Source organism: Aulonocara stuartgranti, assembly GCF_965226115.1.
Source record: "Aulonocara stuartgranti genome assembly, chromosome: 2".
Classification (NCBI taxonomy): domain Eukaryota; kingdom Metazoa; phylum Chordata; class Actinopteri; order Cichliformes; family Cichlidae; genus Aulonocara; species Aulonocara stuartgranti.
In genome coordinates, this window is record NC_138940.1 from 16,721,580 (window position 1) to 16,741,386 (window position 19,807).

The 19,807-nt window shown below is 45.6% G+C and overlaps 2 protein-coding genes across 4 annotated transcripts in view; one reads left to right on the plus strand and one right to left on the minus strand.

Annotated features, from left to right (window-relative positions):
• Positions 1–4,553, plus strand: part of slc36a1 (solute carrier family 36 member 1) — a 39,179-nt gene extending 34,626 nt beyond the window's left edge. For all 3 annotated transcript variants that reach the window (XM_082551474.1, XM_082551473.1, XM_082551475.1), the window contains one exon: positions 2,989–4,553. In XM_082551474.1, coding sequence (XP_082407600.1) covers positions 2,989–3,263 — 275 coding nt within the window. In that variant the 3' untranslated portion in view covers positions 3,264–4,553. The remainder of the gene's footprint in view (positions 1–2,988) is intronic.
• A 6,788-nt stretch (positions 4,554–11,341) lies between these two features.
• Positions 11,342–18,632, minus strand: LOC309689152 (melatonin receptor type 1A-like; the record flags this gene model as incomplete). The annotated part of the gene is made up of 2 exons (XM_082505382.1): positions 11,342–15,977; positions 18,559–18,632. The coding sequence occupies 2 exons, from the start codon at positions 18,630–18,632 to the stop codon at positions 15,182–15,184; spliced, it is 870 nt and encodes a 289-aa protein (XP_082361508.1). The 3' UTR covers positions 11,342–15,181.
• Between the last annotated feature and the right edge of the window lie 1,175 nt (positions 18,633–19,807).

The window sequence follows — 19,807 nt, forward strand, 5'->3', positions numbered from 1 at the left end:
GGACCGCTGTTTTAGAGTAAGGCTTTAAAACCAAGTTAGTACAAACGTCACCAATGTCACATAACTTTGCCGACATGTGGCCAACAGGAATGTTGTAATGTTCTTCGTTATTAAACATTTGCACATAAATAAGTGACATAATATTCAGTACTTAAGGTTTACTCTTCGGGCGCCCCTCATCCACAGTTTTTTTTTTTTTTTTTTTTTTTTTCCCCGGCAAAATTATCCACACCCACCACGCTGCTATGCATTCTGGGATATGTTGGGCCACGAAGTCTACACCGCCACGCCCTTAAAATTCAGGGAAATGAAGGACTCATTTGAGGGCCGCATTTCGAGCAGCCTTTGAATTGGGACAGCCTTCGTCGCGTCGCTGTGATGTAATCGGCCTTAAAATGTGGCCTTTAAGGCTGCAGACCCTGAATTGGGATACAGCCAAAGGCTGTCCAAATTCGTAGACTCAGATCGGTACCACGCATGCGCAAATCTTACGTCACTTCCTCTCTTTGCCAACACTGCAACAGTTAATGTTTTTGAATGACACGGTTAGCTCCCAGTTAGCTCCTAGCATTTCTCAACAGCTCTACCTCCTTTTTGACTGCCCGGGACATTTAAACAATGGACAATCCGTATACAATGATGTGATGCCCAGCCTTCCTAGTCTTCATCTTTCAGTGTGTAGCATGCTCTCTCTCTTTTTAAACCCAGGCAGAAAAAAATTTGTTTTGTCTCTGAAGCCCTAAAAGTGCTACGACCAAATTAGCGTGCTCAGAGTGTTCTCTCCGGCACTTTGAAGATCCACGCCTCCTCTCCAGGGACCACGTCTCCTCCCCGGAGAGGCTCAGCATGTTCTCTAATAAGCCTCACTCGCCTCACAGCTCCTGCCTCATTTGATGACTCGGTAAACTGCAAAGCTTTAAATGGAGTTTGAAGAGCAGGCTTCAGGAGCCGTTCCCCAGAGGTGACAGGTTTCCGCTCTTGTTGTGTGAAAGCTCAACTTTGCCATTGCCCCAGAAGTTAATCTGACAGATCTGAGCACGATCGATTCTGGTTGAGAAAATCTTTTATCAGCTGATTTGTCCCGTGCGCTCGCCACAGAGAGGAGCGTGACTTGAACCTGCTCATGTGCAAACATTTTCAGGCAAATGCTTTGACGTCTTGTCAGCGGGCCGCTTGTTTTGTACGAGCGCGGTCGGCCATCGCCCTTTATGCCCATCTCCACGGCAACAGGTGAAGGCACTTAAGGTCCCCGGTGACTTCAGTGTCACGGTCGGCGCTTCCACCAACACGTGAGAACAAACTCCACATGGTGGGAGGCTCTCCCGCCGCCTCCTCGGTTTGCTGTCTTCCCCTCTGGCTATTGCTACTCTCCGACCTCACTTCATCTCTCAGCCGTCACTTCTCCTTTTTCAGCACCAACTTTACGTTGCCCATGATTTAAAAATTAATGGGCAACAGACTCGCTATCAGGAAAGATGAGGACACTCTTCTTTAATCATCGAAAACAAAAGGTCTGGCAGTCAAGCGTTCACTGAGATCCAATGCTCACTAGGTATGACAAATGTTCACCTGAGCAGCCACACCATGACCCAGCAGGTTTGAAACTGCTCATTAAACACACCTTCTCTTCTCATTTCCAGCTCTGTGGTAATAATCAGTCTGTTAGATAAGCTTTGCATGATTCACAGTTGAGAATAATCCTCCTTTGTCTGACATGTTTGCTGGTCCAGGTGTGTTAGGAACATCTCCTGTGTGACATCATCACTGCGCAGTCTGACCTTTGGCCTCACAGTCGTTCATGAATAAAAGTGTTTTGGAAATCCCACAGAGGGTTTGGTGTGCAGAGGAAAATTACCTTTTAGAGAACCGTGGATTGTTTCCTGTAGAAGCACTGAGCTCATTAGAAATGTTTGAGGTCATGTTCCACTTTAAAGATGATGTTGTTCACTAGGGCTGCACGATTAATCGTTAGAAAATCCCGATCTCGATTCATATTTATGTGCGCTCTCATTTCCAAATGACAACGATTTTTAAAAGGGAAAAAAAAAAGATGACGATTGTACCGCATTTTGATCCGGGACATAATCTGCATGAAAACAAGCGCTCACGCTTCCTGCTCAACAAATGACAAGGGCGGAGCCTTATACCACGTGATACAGAAGCCATCTGGCAGGGGAAAAACAACGGAGAGCACGTGAAACTGCCCGAGGGGAGAAAACACAATGAGCGCAGAAGAAACGTTTCCTGATGGTGGTGAGAATGACAACCCCACTGTAAAATTATTTCCAAGAAAAGGTTCTCATTCCTCCGTGTGGAAGTTTTTTGCCTTCAAAGAAGATGATGAGAGTCAAAAAAAATATCATTTGCAAGCTGTGTTTTGCCATAGTAGCAGCACCGCAAGGTAACACTACAAATCTGTATAACCACCTCAAACGTCACCATAAAGTGCAATATAACGAAGCTGTAAAGGCCAAGAAAGTGACAGGAGAAAATCCGTCCCCGTCAACCACCCAAACATTAATAACGGGAATGTTATACAGCGCTTCCCCATACCCGTCGACCTCCCGCAGGCACAAAGAAATTACGGAGGCTATCACTTATCACCTGACCAAAGATATGGCTCCCATCAACACTGTGCAAAACGAGGGATTTAGGAGAATGATCAACATCCTAGACAAACGCTACACAGTGCCGTTCCGCAACTATTTTAAAAATGTTGCACTACCTGCTCTATACACGCAGTGTCGAGCAACGGTGGAGACGGAATTACAAGCAGTACAACGTTTTGCGGCAACAACAAAATGTGAGACATTTATTGTTTTTATGTTCTGTCTCAACTGTTACAAAGTTGATGTGCGGTTAATAAGTGCAAGAAATATTTATATTGGAAAAGAAAATCGTGAGGGAATCGTGATCTCAATTCTAAGCAAAAAAAATCATGCAGCCCTATTGTTCACTGTGTCCTTCTTTCCTCCTCTCGTATCCCAGGTGCCCTCGCCATCCTGATCCCAGAGCTGGACCTCGTCATCTCGTTGGTGGGCTCGGTCAGCAGCAGCTTCCTGGCGCTCATCTTCCCACCCCTGCTGCAGCTCATCGTTTTCTACGGCGAGGGCCTGTCGCTGCCGGTGAAAGTCAAGAACCTCGTCATCAGCCTGGTGGGGCTGATCGGCTTCGTCACGGGGACCTACATTGCCATCGTGGAGATCGTTGCCCGCAACGGACACAAGCGCGACGAGACGCCATCCACCTTCTTGGTTCAGTGATGAAGTGGCGTGACTCCCGGCGGGTGGATGGAGGCCTACTCGGGCCATTTGAAACCATTTTAGTGCACATTTGAACTTTTATCTCATTTTATCTGCTGCTGTTGGACATCACAGCTGTTTCAGGATAAATCTGTGACATGTCTACGATTAAGGACCATGGAGAACCTGTGGTGCTCGATGTTTCACTGCTGTGTCATGTTCTGTTTGTACCTGACAGTCACGTCTTATCAAGTCCATCCTTTTAGTGCAATCTAACAGATTAATGATGATGGAGAAGGTAGGAGATGGTACGGGGGTTAGAGGTAATTTATTCTTTTGACTGATTATTGTTTGTGGTGTTTTAGTCAAAAAATCAAACTACCTCAGTTTTTAACATCCAATTTGGAGCCTTGTAAAACACCTTCGCTTCACGCAGCCCCCAGTTTAGAAGTAAACATGTTTGTTTAGCACTTTGATTTCTGCCTTATTCACTTTGAATATAGTTTTAAAATCGCTTTAAAAAATTAAAAATCCGCTGTTGCTTGGGTCGAGGGGTCATAGCGGTTCTGATGGGAACGCCTCGAAGTGCCAGGAGATCGTTCGTATCTCATCACAGCAGACTCACCAGGATGACACAGCAGCTGTTAAACAGTACAGCTGCTTTCTTGCTCTCAGCTTTGGGTCAAACTGTGAGCTTTGACAACAAGGTCACAGGTGCAAGAGGCAGAACCTGTGAGGGTCTCGGGATCCTCTGGGAGGAGTGTGGCAGGTGTGCAGGGATTAAAACCCCCTAAAAATGTGCCAGATGTTCTTGTGAATATTACAGCTGCATTAGTGCCCGATGATAGGTTGCTACAAAAAAACGCCATCAGGTTTGAGCTGCATGTATCTAATATAGCAAGTTTTAACTGCGGGCTTGTAGGTGTTGTCGACGCCTCACAGTGAAGCATCTGTGCTGCCGTGTGTCTTTGTCCGTGTGGCATTAGATAACAGACTTCTGGTTTCCCTTCACCTGTGAAGTCACCTCATGCAGGGCTGGAAGTCGTTCTGTGTGTGTATATATCCATCCATCGTAAATGTTTGCACATGTAAATACTCATCTAAACTATAATTTTCCTTTTCTGTTGTAAGTGTCAGGTTGCAGCTGATCAAATGAGTGCATTTCAGCATGAAAACATCAAGAAATGTAAAATATTCCAAACTTCATCCAGCTTGACGGCCTGCATCCTTCATATGTGTGAGACCTTCATTTGCTAAATCACTCATTTCTTTACTCTTTACTTTCTCAGAATAAAGATGTTGAAAGTCCAAGTTCGTGCGTTTCAGTCTCTTCGTATTAGCAGGACGACTCATAAGGATCTGAAAACTCGCCAACTCTTGGAGCCGATCCAGAACTGGGTTCGGAAATTTTTAGAGGGATTTGTTACTGGACGTTTGGCATCACATCCTGACAAATGAGGTAGAAAACGAAGTTGTTCGTAGCACACATGATTAAAACTCTGTTGATGACCCCATAGTAAGAGCATCAGAGTCGGTATGACTGAACATCAGCCCCTAAATATTACCAATGCATGAGTGTGTTTGGAGTTAGCTGTAACTGTAGTTGTCCAAAAAGGGCAGATTATTATCAGCCTCTGCTGCCTATCCACTCAGCAGAATTGAAGTTGAGGCCAGATGGCAACCTTGGAGCTGCCTGTGTGAGCGTTTCTGCCTGGTTCATGTGCTCCGCTCCCCGAGGTGCAAATGCTTTTCAACATGCGCCACAGAAGCAGTCCGAGTAATCCTTCCACCGCCTAATTGACACAAATGAGAGGGAGAGGGGAGGGTCCGCTGGTGCTCGTTTTCCCTGTGAAGCTTGGCCAGAGATGGAATTAAATTAACTGGACTGGGATATTTAGCATGAGCTGCTTCACCCTGCGTTTAGCTTGGCGTGTAGACTGTTCGTGGTCATGAACGTGAGCGCGTTCCTCCAATGAGTCCACGGCACAGGTTTCTGTTGGGCATGTTTCCTGCCATCAAAGCTACCATGGATGGACATGACTGTGCTTAAAGGGGGTCCTGATCCATTATTTTAAGTAAGGCTAATCAGACTATCTGTCGATGTTCTTGTTTTTGTGCTACTTGTTGTATAAAAATGAAAAAAGGCATTTTTATTTTAGGAATTATCGGAGTATCTTCATTGGCCAATAAGTTGTTAATCACATGTGAACTGGTGTAATCTCAGTTTGAATTACCCTCTGCTCGTCACACCAACATGGCGACAACAAACCTCAGCTCAGATATTCATGACATCAATTTGACGCTGCAAGATAAAAAGATAAAAACTTCATTTTCAGTGACCTAAAACATGGTTTACACCTGGACAAAAGGCCAAACAGAAAAGTCTCTAATTACTAAAATCCCTGAAGAAAATGCCTTTTTCATATGCACCATGTCATCATTGGAAACACGTTTTCCTCTTGGGGCCGTCCGAGGGCTGCGCCACAGCTTCGGTGGACGACATTTCACTTCATCAGCGCTCTGGTTAAAGGCATGAACCCCATATAGGAAATGTAATACTCACTTTATAAGTTTCAGGACTTTCTCTAGTAATTAGTGCCTGAATGACTGCAACCATCCATAAAAATACTATGTAATAGAAATACTAACATTTCCATGCTAACCACTGTCACCAGACTTCACTCTATGGAGCAGAAACTGGACATGTCTGGCTTTAAGGTTCTTACTGGTCAGCAGATTTGTATTGATCCTGAAAAGGAGCCACAATGGAGCCAATTAGCAGCCGGACTGAATGAAAAAACACAATTAGGTGACTTTCTGCCACCAGTTCAGCCCAAAGGGACCACGTTCCTTATTTCCTTTTGCAAACAGCTGGTAATTAAAAGCCACAACTGCTGACACAGCAACTTTCACCTCCCACTGCTTCACTTCGATTTGCAGAACTTGTCTTGTGTTTGTGTGCAGCAGTAAAGCTTAAAGCTGAACCTCACCTAAGTGGCATGCAGACACTAACATGCAGTGTTGGTAAAACTCACAGCTTTTCTTCAACACTCTGGAGACTAAAGATATGCTTGTTTAACCAGAGTGTTTGAATGATCACAGGTAAGATGGCAGTCTGAGCCACCACTCTGTGTCAACATGTGTTATTAACACAAAGTAGAGATGTCTGTCTTCTTTCCCCTCACTTTCAGATACTGTTCTGTGTAGATAGTTTTTAGACCTCACAGTTTGGTCCAGTTTTGTAAGATTTTTAAGGACACATTGCACCATGCTGAGATGTGCCAAAGTTTCAGCCAACAGCCATTTGGTAATCACCTTGTTGGGCAAAAATACTATTCATGTCAAATTATGTTGGCTTTGGTATTTTTCATAGATTCATCTAGAGAACCGGGGACAAACAATTTAAAGTACAGTTTATTATTCAAAATAAAAACAAGATATTGTACATATACATTTATTACTGTGTAATTATATCTTTATTAATGCATACTCATAAAGCTGCTATGTTTCCCCACCATATTTAAATATGATGGTCAGTGAGGACTTCTGCCTTTGCACTAATGGTCTTTCACAGATCAGCCACATACTTGAAACACCAAAGGTGGAGGAGAATAACTGCAAGCGGCCATTTGCCCTGGAGGGACATTTAAAGTCATGTCTGCAGCTTCAGACTCAAGATGTGAACGATCATCCTTGTGTTTTAATATCTGACAAGGGCTCATCCCCCTTTTCAGATATTATGTGATCTCTCAAATGAGAGATCACATCTTTCCTTCATCCTGGGGCATAACTGGTTTCCTAAACCTGACCAAACTCTCCTGGTGTGAATGCTTGGGGGGGGGGTTGTTGTGTTTTTTCTCATTTGGCTCTTGGCGAAGGCGGTTGCACTTTTCTCCTCTCCTCCTCTCCCTTATCTTCCCTGCTTAGCCTCTTATTTCCTTGTCTAGTCTCGTGTTTTTTGTATTACTTTTCCCTTTTTTTTTTTTTTTAAATGACATCAGAAACAGCAGTATGCGACATTACGTGATGGCAGAGCTTCAGTTCATCCTTTGTCATTTTTTTTTTTTTTTTTTTTTTTTTTTTTTTATAAATAGGACAGGGGGAATGAATGAGAGAAAGAGGGGGAGAGAAAGAAAGAAAACCAAAGGGGAGAAGAGACGGTGAGAGGGGGGGGGGGAAGAGAGAGAAAAAAAAAAGAACTCCTGGGTCACCTGTATGGAGAAAAAAAAAAACAAACAAAAAAAACAAACAGAGGAGACAGCAAACAACAAAGAGCAACATAATAATAGAGAAAACAAAGCACCATCACAATAAACTAGCTAGTCATAGATATCAATATTTACTAAATAATAAACGATATTGTGCAGCACGCAAGATAGACAGCGCACAGTGTGCTTTGAGGCAGCAGCCAAGAAAGCTTTAGTCCGCGTCTGTGAATACCCATGTGTGCATACCTGTGTGGATCAGCATGCTTGCATTCCAAAGGTTTCTCCATGTAATGATCTGCTAGGGAGTGTGGGGGGGCCACAGCCCCGTCCTCCAGGGTGTGAAGCGGGTATGGAGGAGATCAAAACTCCAGACATCCAGAGGCCCCCAGAACACAAGAGACCATGGAAGACCAACAGAGGGGCAGCCGCGCCACTGTTCCAGTAAGAGCTGAGGAGAGTCCCAGATGAGGGCTCGCCCAGCAGCCGCGGAGCAGAAGCCAGGGGGAGTTGCAGTGACGCGCCCGTGAGCTCCGCCGGCCCCCAGCTGTGCCTGAGTGACCGAGCCCCAGGCCGAGAGGCCGGGGGCACCCCACCTCCAAAGGGGCCCGAGCGAGCCCCAGGCCCCAGGCCCCGACAAGCGGCCGCCAAGGAGTGAGCCGGTGTGTACCCGGACGCCCACCCCCAGACACAAAGAACCACCAACACACCGACACCTGAGGGAGTCCGCCACCGGCAGGGGAAGTGGTGGTGGGTGGAGATAGGCCTCCAAACCTTGGAGGGCCTGAGGTGTCCCCAGAGAGGTGGCGTCTGATACCCAACCTGACATATAGACACAGACATACAGGCACACACAGACACAAACATCCATTCCCACCCTCATGCTCTCATATGCACTCACTCCACACTCAACCAACGTGGAGACAGACATAAAGAGACGCTGTACACACAATCACACTCCCCAAGCGTACTCTACAAACCGGGTCTAGGTACCCTTGCCCCTGGAGGGGGGAATTGCACCCAGACCCAGGTGGTGTTACCATTTTCCCTGCGGTGGGGAGAGGCAGACCACCCCGACTCCGCAGCAGCAGGGAGGCCCCACACCCCAGACCGCAGTCGGACGGCCAACTCCTCCCACTAGCCCTCCCGCTCCAGCAGGCCGCAGAGAATGGGAGTGGGAGAAGACTCCAAACCTCCCTCCACCCGCTCATTGTAGTGTTGATGCATATGTGTTCTAAGGTGTAATTAAAACCCAGGAGGGCATGGAGCTACCTGCCAAGGAGCAGCAGGTAAGCGCATAGTCCCTCCTGCTAGCCCTCAATGACTAAGTGTATTTAAAATTGAGAGGTGGGCAACGACGTCAGGGGTGAGGTATACACCCTGATGGTAATTACTTTTCCCTGGAACACTCTCTCACAGTCTGTTCTCTAAAACCTAAAAGAGAATTATGGATTTGATCAACTGGTACCTGAATGCTATTGACACCCTTTTCTTAACAAGAAGTCTTGGCTCGGGTGAGCCTGAGTGTCTGGGTGGCACTTTCCCTGCCGGATACACGATGGACGGGTGGCAGAAATGGAGAATCGTGTGCCTGCTGTTCAAACCCCCACAAGGCTGCCCGCTGGGATTGAAACAATGGCACGAGGCGTGACTTCTCAGAATGGGTTCATTGAGTGCAGCATGGATAAGATCTTGGAGAAGCTTACGGCTGCTGTGAATACTCAGAATAAGACCTCTGAGCGCAAATTGGATCACATCTTGGAGAAGTTCACTGCGGTCGTGAGTTCTCCGAATCTGCTCTTTGAGCACAAGAATGACAAGACCACGGAGCGTAAGTTTGATAACATCATGGAGAAGCTCGCGGCTCTCCAACGGGAGATTGAGAGTCCAGTGTTGGACTGTTAAGAACAGGTTTGAAATTCTCATGAGTTGTTCGCACTAAAGAAAACCACCATCATAATGCGGCTATCCCTTCGGCGCCAGCTATGGGCTCAAGGCTGGAGCTGAACAAAAACACCCTGATAACGACTGTGTTTAGACTGTTCTTCATGTCCTCAACAGCTCACCTGAGTATGACTGTGATCGGTCAGAGCTCTGACTCATACACTGGTGTGCTTGACTCCTTTCACAGAGTTTTACAGAGTAAATACAGGCAGTGGCTCCACAGCTGAGGTGAACAGCTGACTGACAGCCAGATTAAGCACTCTGGTCTGATGACATTGAGTGACTGTCCCAATGGTGCCATGTTGACGTCCACCTCTGGCTGAGTTCTTCCTCCCACAGTCCACAAACATGCTCATTGTCTGTAGGCGTGAGTGTGATAGCTGTCTGTCTCTGTGACAGGTTGGTACCTGTCCAGGTATAGCTGCCTCTTGCCCTGTGACAGCTAACATGGGCTCCAGCCTAACCTTGACCCTGAAGTGTGTAAGTGTAAGGAGATGCCTGGATGGATAAATTATGGAGGAATCACTGCCGTGTTTGTAATAAATAGATCTAAGAAATATTTCCTGTACAGGATGCGTTGTTTACAGGGTCACGTGTTCTCTGTGTGAGCTCAAGCCGCCGGTCATACATGAGACCTTGATGAGGATCAGGTCCTCGTTACCCAGCCGTCATTCTGTTTCTGATTTATTCAAACCCAGTAAAACTGAACTTGGGCAACATGGCTGTCAGCGAGGTCAGTTTTGATTCAGGGTGTGTGCTGGCATGCAAGGATCCTTCAGCTGCTCGCTGTTCATCAGCAGGCGCCTCTCCTGAGTCCAATAATGATCTAACCTTGTGAAGCTGAGGAGCACTTTCTGCATCGGGGGGTCAGTGCATTAAAATTTAGATCACAGCCGACGGCATCGTGAGAACTTGAATGCTCTATGAGGTAACATGAGAGCTTCGTTAGCCGGCTGAAGCAGGGATGGGGAGAGGGGTCTGATGAAACACGTCATCTCTGTTGTTGGAAACTCGAGTTTCGCTCACATTGCATCAGCTCCAGCTGTGCTCCAGGTGTTTTCAGGTTCTCAGTTTGCTGTGCTTCAGATTTGAATCTAACAGGTGTGGCTGCTGTTTTCGACTCACCTGTGCTGCCGGCATTTATTTCCACTCACACCTCACCCTGTTACTTCCTCCTGCTTATCTCACTTCCTTTTATCTCTCCATCTTCTCTTTGATTTCTTTCCTTCACCTGTCCTCCTGGCGGGGAGGTGATGGCTGATTGCCATCGTTGCTCACGGCGACAGCTCCTCCAAACTGACAGGTCACCCTTCTGATCTTCCTGTTGCCACAGCAACAGACTTGAGATTACACAGGGTGATGTGGTGATGGGCCGCGTGTTGAAGTGCAGAGAGACAGATAGCTGTCAGTGTGGCTCGACTGAAATCACACAAAGAAATGTGGAGGGAAGTGTTTCCTTTTGGTCTGTCACCACAGCAACAGCAACTTTTTAACTGCTGATGAGCGCTCAGTAACCTGTATGTATTTGACCGGCATCAGCTTTTAAATATTGACCGGTATTTTAAAGCAATTAAAGTTTGGAACCAGCAGATGGATCTGAGGTTGTTCAGACTGCGATCAGTTACTGGCACCAACTCATCGATCAATCACAGAGGTTGTTACCAACTCAATAACTTAGCTATGAGTTATCAGTTGAGATATGATGTGTTCATTTGAAAGAGGCAGAACTTGTAATCAGTCACAAATGTGGACAGGTGTACCAGCAGGAGAGAGAGATTGACTTTATAAGAGAAGAAGAAATAATAAAATGAGTGCGGTGGCTGCAGACAGAGCAGCAGCGTGTGAGGAAACCAGAGTTAAACCTTCATGAACATAACGATAGACCGGATCAGTGTCTCTGTGAGCGTGCTGTTTCTGTGTGAAATAAAGCGAGGAGGCCAGCGGCTCACACTGAAAGTTCTTTTATTAAGACATGGATTTCAGGTGTTGCTTGGTTTCTTTTGTTTCATCGACATTACAAACATTCAGAGGAAACATTCTCCACGGCAATGTGCAAAACAGCGTGAGAAAGGAAAACCAGAACATTGTCATTCAGAGCAACCGGCTGCCGCTCGGCCTTCACATCCATTCTGTTTGTTTAAAACTGATCCAAACACACAAACAACAGCAAGCTACATTGATTTTTAGCACAAAAAAATAAGAGAAATACGTCTTTAGATGTACACAGCTGCAGGTAATTCAGGTAAAAAAAAAAAAGAAAGCCAATAACTGTGCTTCTTTAAACCCTCAGTGGGCCAATTAAACCTGCCGCTGTCCTCATCGAGCTGCGCTATCTTCCAAACATGAGTATTGATGAATTCCACTTTATTCGTTTATGTCATCTGTGCTTCTTTCTTTTATTCACAGTCGTGTTGGAGTCTGTAACTGCAGATTCCTCAGATCCCAATCCGATCCAGCATCGATCCACGGGTGTCCTGCCAACAGCCAGCTGGTTGTCATTAGAAGGAATTTAGGTTTTTACATTAGCTTCACCTCTCAGACTCACTGTAAGTGTCTGTGGAAGCTGGTTAGATTAGTCCAGCTTCATCTGAGAGTAACTGCTTCCCGTCATATTACTATTTATTATCTTAGATTCATCTTTGGAGGTTGATAAAGTAAATAAAACTTGCAACGCAGAGGCAGCAGAGATATGATAAATCCCACTGGTCCCAGATCTGCACCGAGGACGGGGAGGATGGCTTCTTTTTACGTGGTGTCAAAAAGAACAAGACGTTGTTATGTTGAACTAGTCTAAACTCCTGTTGGTCTTCAATTAATGTACTTAATTCTTGGTCAATTTATTTTCTCTGTTTCTTGGACAGATGTGAAGACTCACAGCAGCTCATTGAAGATTTCCTGTGAGTTCAGATTATTTGTCAGATGCCCTTGTTTTACCTGTATATTACCTGCCTGCGCTTACAAGACGTGAACACAGGAACATTTGGCTTTAAACTTCAGACCTTGACTGACTTTGAACCGGCAACATCTTGGCACAAAAAACAAACAAAACACACACAAACACGCTGTCCCTCCAACAGCTGTCCCTGGTGCCATCGAAGGGTCCTCAGTGGACCCATAAACTGGTCCCAAAACATGCACGCACGCACGCACGCACGCACGCACGCACGCACGCACGCACGCACGCACGCACGCACACACACACACAGTGAGCTTATTAAAATAGGACCAAAGCACAGGCAGATTATCACAGCTTATTAATACATATGCAACATTCATCTTCAGCTCCCCAGCAGTATGAAGCACAGTGACATGTTCAGAATACCGTTACCATGATTTAATCACTCGTGCCTGTTTCTCTGATGCTTGGCTTGTGTTCAGACTCGGTGTGTACAGCAGACGCACTCATGCGACTGTGAGGGAACACTGATAGTCTCAGGTTGCTGAGCTCAGACTGGCTTTGGTCATGTGGGAGGACACAGCGGTACACAGACACTGTGTTTTCATCCTTTTGTCTCCGTCTGTGTTTGCAGAGGGTTGCACACGGACACACCGTGCAGGCAGTGCAGAGAGGCTGTGGCACACCTGTGCCGCTCATTCTCAGGAAGAGGAAGGTGATGATGCAATGAAGGGAGACAGTCTCAGAGTCAGCCTCTCTGGAGCATATTGTACCCCCTGCCCCTCTTCATATTCATCACACTGTCCGGTCAAACTAAATGTTTGAGTCCTGAAAGCATCATTGCAAAGTTACACTTAACAGCAGAAGGACAGCGAAAGAACATTTTACTGCTTTAAATTAAAAGTGGATTTTGATTAATGACACTTTTAACTTTCAGGCCTCACAAAGTCAAAAAAGCTTGTAGCCTCCTAAGTGCCCTGGCAGCAGGTCTGGGGATGTTTTGCACTCTTGCACATGTTTGTTTCACCATTTTCTGACACGTGTTTTTTGCAGGAATCTGGGCACTAAGACTGTGGATGCACGACTCACACAGGTGGATGTGGTGAGGTGTGGCACTTCTCAGACTCCACCTTGCACTGAGTTTTTTGTTGGGATCTCAGAGCTTTAAGCGTGTGTGGTCATCCATGCGTCATCTCCCAGCTTTTGGCCCGACAACTAGAACTGGAAGTCAGAGTAATTATTACTGTATCAGTATAAAAGCACAGCATAGTGTTTCCCCCACAAAGACTTTAATGGGTTACTAACAACCCCACGAATACACGGGGTACTTTATTTTAGTATTTTTTATTTGCATTTTTAAAGTATTGTTGTTCACTGCCTTGAACTGCAGCTGTCCATGGTAGTCTTTCTTCTTCTCTGTGAGATGTAGAGTCAGAAAATGCCACAGGTGGAGAAGTGAGCTGCTAAGCTGAGCAGAACCAGGACTGCCAGCTGCAGTCGAAGGCAGTGGAGCCAAGGTTCGGGGCTTGAGACAAACGCACAGGTAGCTGCTTATAATGCTCCTTTCTAAAAGGACTTGGTGATTAAACCATTTGCAGGTGACCTGAGCACCTTCTAAGTGGTAAAAATTTGCATACACATGATTCCATTGATGTCATGACGGCCACCAGCTGAGTGCAGGGAACTCTGTGATGCAGGAAAATGAAACGAAACCCAAACCATGGCTGCTAGAAGTGATGGATTTTGTAAGTGATGCTGTTAATGTTTTATGATGAGCTACTTGAAAAAGTGTTCCTGTCTTTTAACTTGAACAGCAACTTTTCAGACTTCATGTAAATTTTGGGGCTCGTTATTAGAGCTGAATGACAATGAAGTCACTAAACAGCTGTTTTTATTGGATTACATTACACAACAGCTGGTTGGTAAAAACAGGTGAACTCTGCAACATTTCTATCACTCTGCAGTCATAGACGCATGGACACCTTAGTTAAGACTAGGTTTAAGTTGGGCTGGTCTTAACAAATATCAAGTTTTAGTTAGGACCAGTCTTGCAGGAACCAGACCCATATCATGGAGTACTTTTATGCTTCATACTGGGACTCTTAGTCCAAAGCTGAAGTCACTGGACAAGTCGTCCATCGTCCCCCTCTGTCCTCAGTGAGAGTTTGCTACCTTCTTACATAGATTAGTTATATTACAAGTAAAATATCCCAATCATTGTTGTGCACACACAGAGTCTCTCGCAGCCTTAATGTTCAAAAATGTGTCCCACCTTAAATGATTTTGCAATTTTAAAAGTATATAATGCATCTTCATTCTCCTCAAAGCCGATTTGTCATCTTCGTCGTTATCTTCGTACTTCGTAGGAACAGGAACAGCGTCGACGTCTTTTAAAAAAAATCACAGTGTCAGAGCTCTGCCTTGAATCTAATTCACAGAGGATGCTATTCAACTCAGTGACCCCACATTTAACTTAATTATGTTGCTAATTAAACACAATGAATTATGCTCTCATCTGAACATTAAGTCACGACTTCATTACCCAAGAAAGTCAGGATGAAACACATTCCCCAGTTAGGAGTGCTTCCCAAGTTCTGGCCTCTCCCTTGCTCTCTGCATTCTTAGTCTCCTTGTTTCCCTGAAGGCATCACTGATAACTCTCAGTGTGGCAACATTTAGTTCACTTTGTCTGCTCTTCATCTCTCCTCCTGCAGCTATTAAAGCGCTCCTATTTTTCTCTCCCACTCAGTGCTCTTGTTGTTCTCCTTCCACTGTACCTTTATTTGCTTTCTTTCCATTTCATCAGTCCTGTTTTATTTTCCTGTCAGGGTAAAGTTCTTTCTATCTTTCATGTCATTAAAGATAAAAATCTCTGCATTTCCAAGTATTCCATCTCAGCAGTGGAACTTGAAGATGATGAGGACGATCCTCTTGTACTCCTTCCTGAAGTTATGGTTCAGGACACCGTAGACGACGGCATTGAGGCAGCTGTTAAAATACGCCATGAAGTAGCTGGCTGTGAACAGCCACTCTGGGATGGCACGGCCCAGCGTGGAGTCCACTGCCACCGCCAGGCCAATCAGGTTCAGCGGCGCCCAGCAAACAGCAAAGAGCACGAACACCACAAACATAGTGAGGAAGTTGCGGAGGTCGTGTGGCTTGATTTTAGGTCTCGAGTCTGGCTTGACCCGCCGCCTCACCTGGATGACCAGAATCCAGATACGCAGGTAGCAGTAGCTGACAATGCCAATGGGCAAGATGAAGTGCACCACCACCACGGCGATGGTGTACAGTGAACTGACGGACTGGGCGAAGGTGCAGGAGTAAACCCGCGGGTCGTACTGCAGCGACTCCACAAACCAGTTGGGGACGATGGCGAGGATGGTGAGCGCCCAGACGAGCACGACGTAGCACATGGTGTTGCTGTTGGAGAAGAGCTTGTCATACTTGAGGCTGTGGCAGATGTAGCAGTAGCGGTTGATGGCGATGCCCGTGATGTTAAAGATGGAGCCAATTACGCTGAGGCCCATGAGGAAGCCACTGATCTGACAGTGGATGTAGCCGGCAATCCAACCGTCGTTGAAAATGGCAGTGAGCACCAGCGGGTAGGGATAGATAGCAACCACCAAGTCAGCGAAGGCCAGGCTCACAACAAAGGCGTTTCCTGTAGAGCAAGAGGAGGATGACAAGCTGTCAGTATAAAATAAGTTAATCCAAAAATCTTTCAGGCAGGTCGTCAGCTAGATAAGTCAGATCGACGCATTCTCACTGCCAACTCATCACATGCTGATACCTGTAGGACTCGTCATCATATTTTACCGTTCATCACACTTGTGGACACACCTTAGTGTTACTTTTCAGACGCGGTGGCAGACACACACGTGGAATCACACAAGCATTTGAGTCTGGTCTGGGCATTACATTAGTAAGAAGTACTTAGACTGAGTTTGGGCTATACTAAGAGATTTACTACAAAGATTGAAACACGGGGTACTGCACTGCAGTGGTTTGAATCATATCATAGGACTGCTTTCTTCCATTTTCGCAGTATCTCTAAAATTAGAAATATCCTGTCTAAGAGTGACGCTGACAAACTAGTTAATGCATTTATTGATTCTAGGCTGGACTACTGTAATTCATTATTATCAGGATGTCCTAAAAACTCCCTGAAAAGCCTTCAGTTAATACAAAATGCTGCAGCGAGAGTACCGGCAGGGACTAGAAAGAATATTTATCCTATATTGGCTTCCCTTCATTGGCTCCCTGTTAAATCCAGAATTTAAAATCCTGCTCCTCACATACAAGGTCTTATATAATTAGGCCCCATCTTATCTTAATGACCTTATAGTACCATATCACCCCATTAGAGCACTTCGCTCTCAGACTGCAAGTAGTCGTTGGAGTTTTCTTTGTATTAAAGTAAAACAAAGTTCATCCATCTACCACAAACTTCTCCAACATTTCCTTTGTTGCCCTGTGACAGTGATGATCCAGTGGTGTCTTTTCGACATGTTGTAGGGTTTCAGACCACTCTACTTTCTAGGCTGTGAAATAACTCCACTGTGTAAAAGACACGGGGGAATATCAGTTATGTACAAAATGTCCAATGGCAGTGGTGCACTACCTTATAGTACTAGTGCGACACTTGTCATTATTCATTTTCAAAGTTGTTTTAGGGGACAAACCAGAAGCTGAGTAGTTTCATCATAAGGCTCTCCAAACCTCATCACTGCTGCTTTAATGGCTCCACCATCATTCAGGCAAATTAATACTGCTGTCCCGAGCTGCTCTTGCGCACTTCCATATAGAACTTGTCAAAAGAAATCTCCTAATAATGGGCTGTTGCTTCCAGCAGAGGCATAAACATCAGTTTTGAGCCACAGTTGCAACTGATAAATTTTATTCCAATTTATCAGCTCCTTGCTCGGCCGACTTCTCTGACAATAAGAAAGCTGGGGCTCGCTGATGTGCTGTAAAGGTCTTTCTCCCACACGAGGAAATGAAGTTTGAGGGCTTGATTTAAGAGTTTAACATTTACCTGCCGCCCCGAGTGAATCGTGCTGCATTTCAATTATATTTTCCCACAGCTGAAGCCATTGTACCAAGCTCCCAGCATTAAACTGTCCTGCCTCTGAGCAGCATTATTATTACTGCCAAGTTTCCTATCTCACATACAGACTGTTTACCCCCAAATGTAATGAAGCAGGGTTAGTCTGCACATCAGCCGCCTTCTACTCTCCAAAGTTTTTCCTGAAGCCGTCCACCCAAAACCAGCTGCTGGTTGGGAGTAATTTAATACTTTTCCACATCCCGTCCCGGCTCATATGACCAAAAACAAACACACGGAAGTGCTACCTGTAGCTTCACTCACACAAGCAGCAATTTAGCTGAAGAAAATGCTGCCCAGTGCTATTTCTGTTCTGTTATTTATTCTGTTTATCGACGCTGATGAAGCGGTGGTTTGTTCAGTTTGGCAGAGTATCTGAAATGCGCTGTTTAAGCGCCTCCCTCCTTTAAGCGTACTTTTCTTCTGATTGGCTGCCCCATGCAAAGAGAAAGGTTGAACAGCGAGTGGGTTCGAGGTTACCGTCGTGCATCAAAGTTAAGCTAAAGAGATTTTCTGTTCCGGTCCAAGCTTTCTTTAAATGGAAGTTCAGTTTGGTTATTTACAGTGAACGGTTTGACAAAGAAAGACGACTGGGTTTTCTGATTGATAGTGGAAGCAGAAACTCCAAGCCGTGTCATCCTCAACCTCCCAGTTACAAAAGATGACTTGCAGGCTCGAAGCTTATATCGCAGAGCGTGCAGTGAGAGCGGGGCTGTCGATGGAGGTGGCTTTAATGACACCGTCTCCTCCCGTCATTCAGTATTTATCACCATCCCCATTACAGCGACGCTCTGTATTCTGGAAGGCGACTCTGTGTCTGTTGCAGGTCACAGAGGGAAAGTTAGCAAAGATCTGCAGCTGCGAGAACAGACACGGCCTCATTAATTGCCACTCAATAAGTATTAGTGTCAGGGTTCTGGGCCATGTGGCCCAGTGTTTGAGATCTAAAGCTAAGATGGTGCCGGTGTACGTGGCTTGCCGTCCTCGGCTATATCTGCTTCGCTGCTTTTTACCCTCTCTACACTCTTTATGGACCTTGGCATTGTATTTTTTATCCTTTTAGTTGTATGCTCATCTAATGGCTGTGCACGGATTACATACGACAGGCAAACACTTTTAAATCTAAGACTCTCTCATTCCTCTCGGCCTGATCCTTGCTGGAACCTGGGTGACGCCACCGCGCCCCGACCGGACCCTCCAACCGGACCCTCTGACCGGACCCTCCGACCGGACCCCATGACCGGACCCTCCGACCGGCTTCCTCCACCTACCTATTCCGAATCTACACAAGAAACGCTATAGGAAACACGGTAGAAGGAGCTGGCATGTGGGTAGCCTGGATATTTTGTCTTCTTTCCCTCCTTCCCAGGAGTGCTCTGATGCTAAGTTGCTCACCCACCGTTGGATCTGCTCGGCCGACCACGAAGTCTACCCTGCCATTCCTGTGGCATGTTTTCCTGCTTGGGTTTGGATAACATCGCTCCAATGCAGCGTTTGCCGAAGCAACCTAAGTGTCCTATGACGCACCACCCTAGGCGACTTAGTCCCTAGGATACGGATGGCATTGCTTAATGTCAGGTCGCTGGTCAATAAGACCTTTCTCTTAAATGACTTCCTCTCCACTAATGGGATTGATGCTTTATTCCTGACTGAAACCTGGATTCGTCCTGGTGAGTTCATCCCTTTTACCAAGGTTCAAGGTTCAAGGTTCTTTATTTGTCACATGCATAGTTATACAAGTATAACACACAGTGAAATGTAGTCTGACACGCTCCTCGACATGTGCAAAAATTGGGGGGGGGGGGGGGTGTAGAGGAAGAACATTATATATATATATATACATACATATAGTATATACACTGGGTGAATGTGTACCAAACTTCTTCCATCGGACTGTGTCGCTTTTAGCTCACCAAGGCTTACTGGTAGGGGTGGCGGCGTAGCCTCGGTCTTTAAAAATTCTTATGGTTTCATAAAAGGTAGGCACTCATCAACAAATACACGTAGATTACTTAATTTGATAGACTACTCATACAGTAAAAACCTAGAAACTACAATATTCTCTTTAGACGCAGAAAAAGCATTTGACAGAGTTAACTGGAAATTTTTATTTGCAACTTTACACAAATTTGGTTTTGGATCCTCTTTCATAAACTGGTTAAAAATATTATATAATTCCCCAACAGCTTGTGTCAGAACAAATGACCAGACATCCTCCAGCTTCTGTCTCTTGAGGGGCACCAGGCAGGGATGCCCACTCTCCCCTTCACTATTTGCAATTTTTATTGAACCACTAGCAGCAGCATTTAGACAGAATTCAGTAATTAAGGGCATAAAATGCAAGAACGTGGAACATAAAATCAGCCTTTATGCAGATGATGTGTTACTTTTTCTCCAAAACTCACAAACCAAT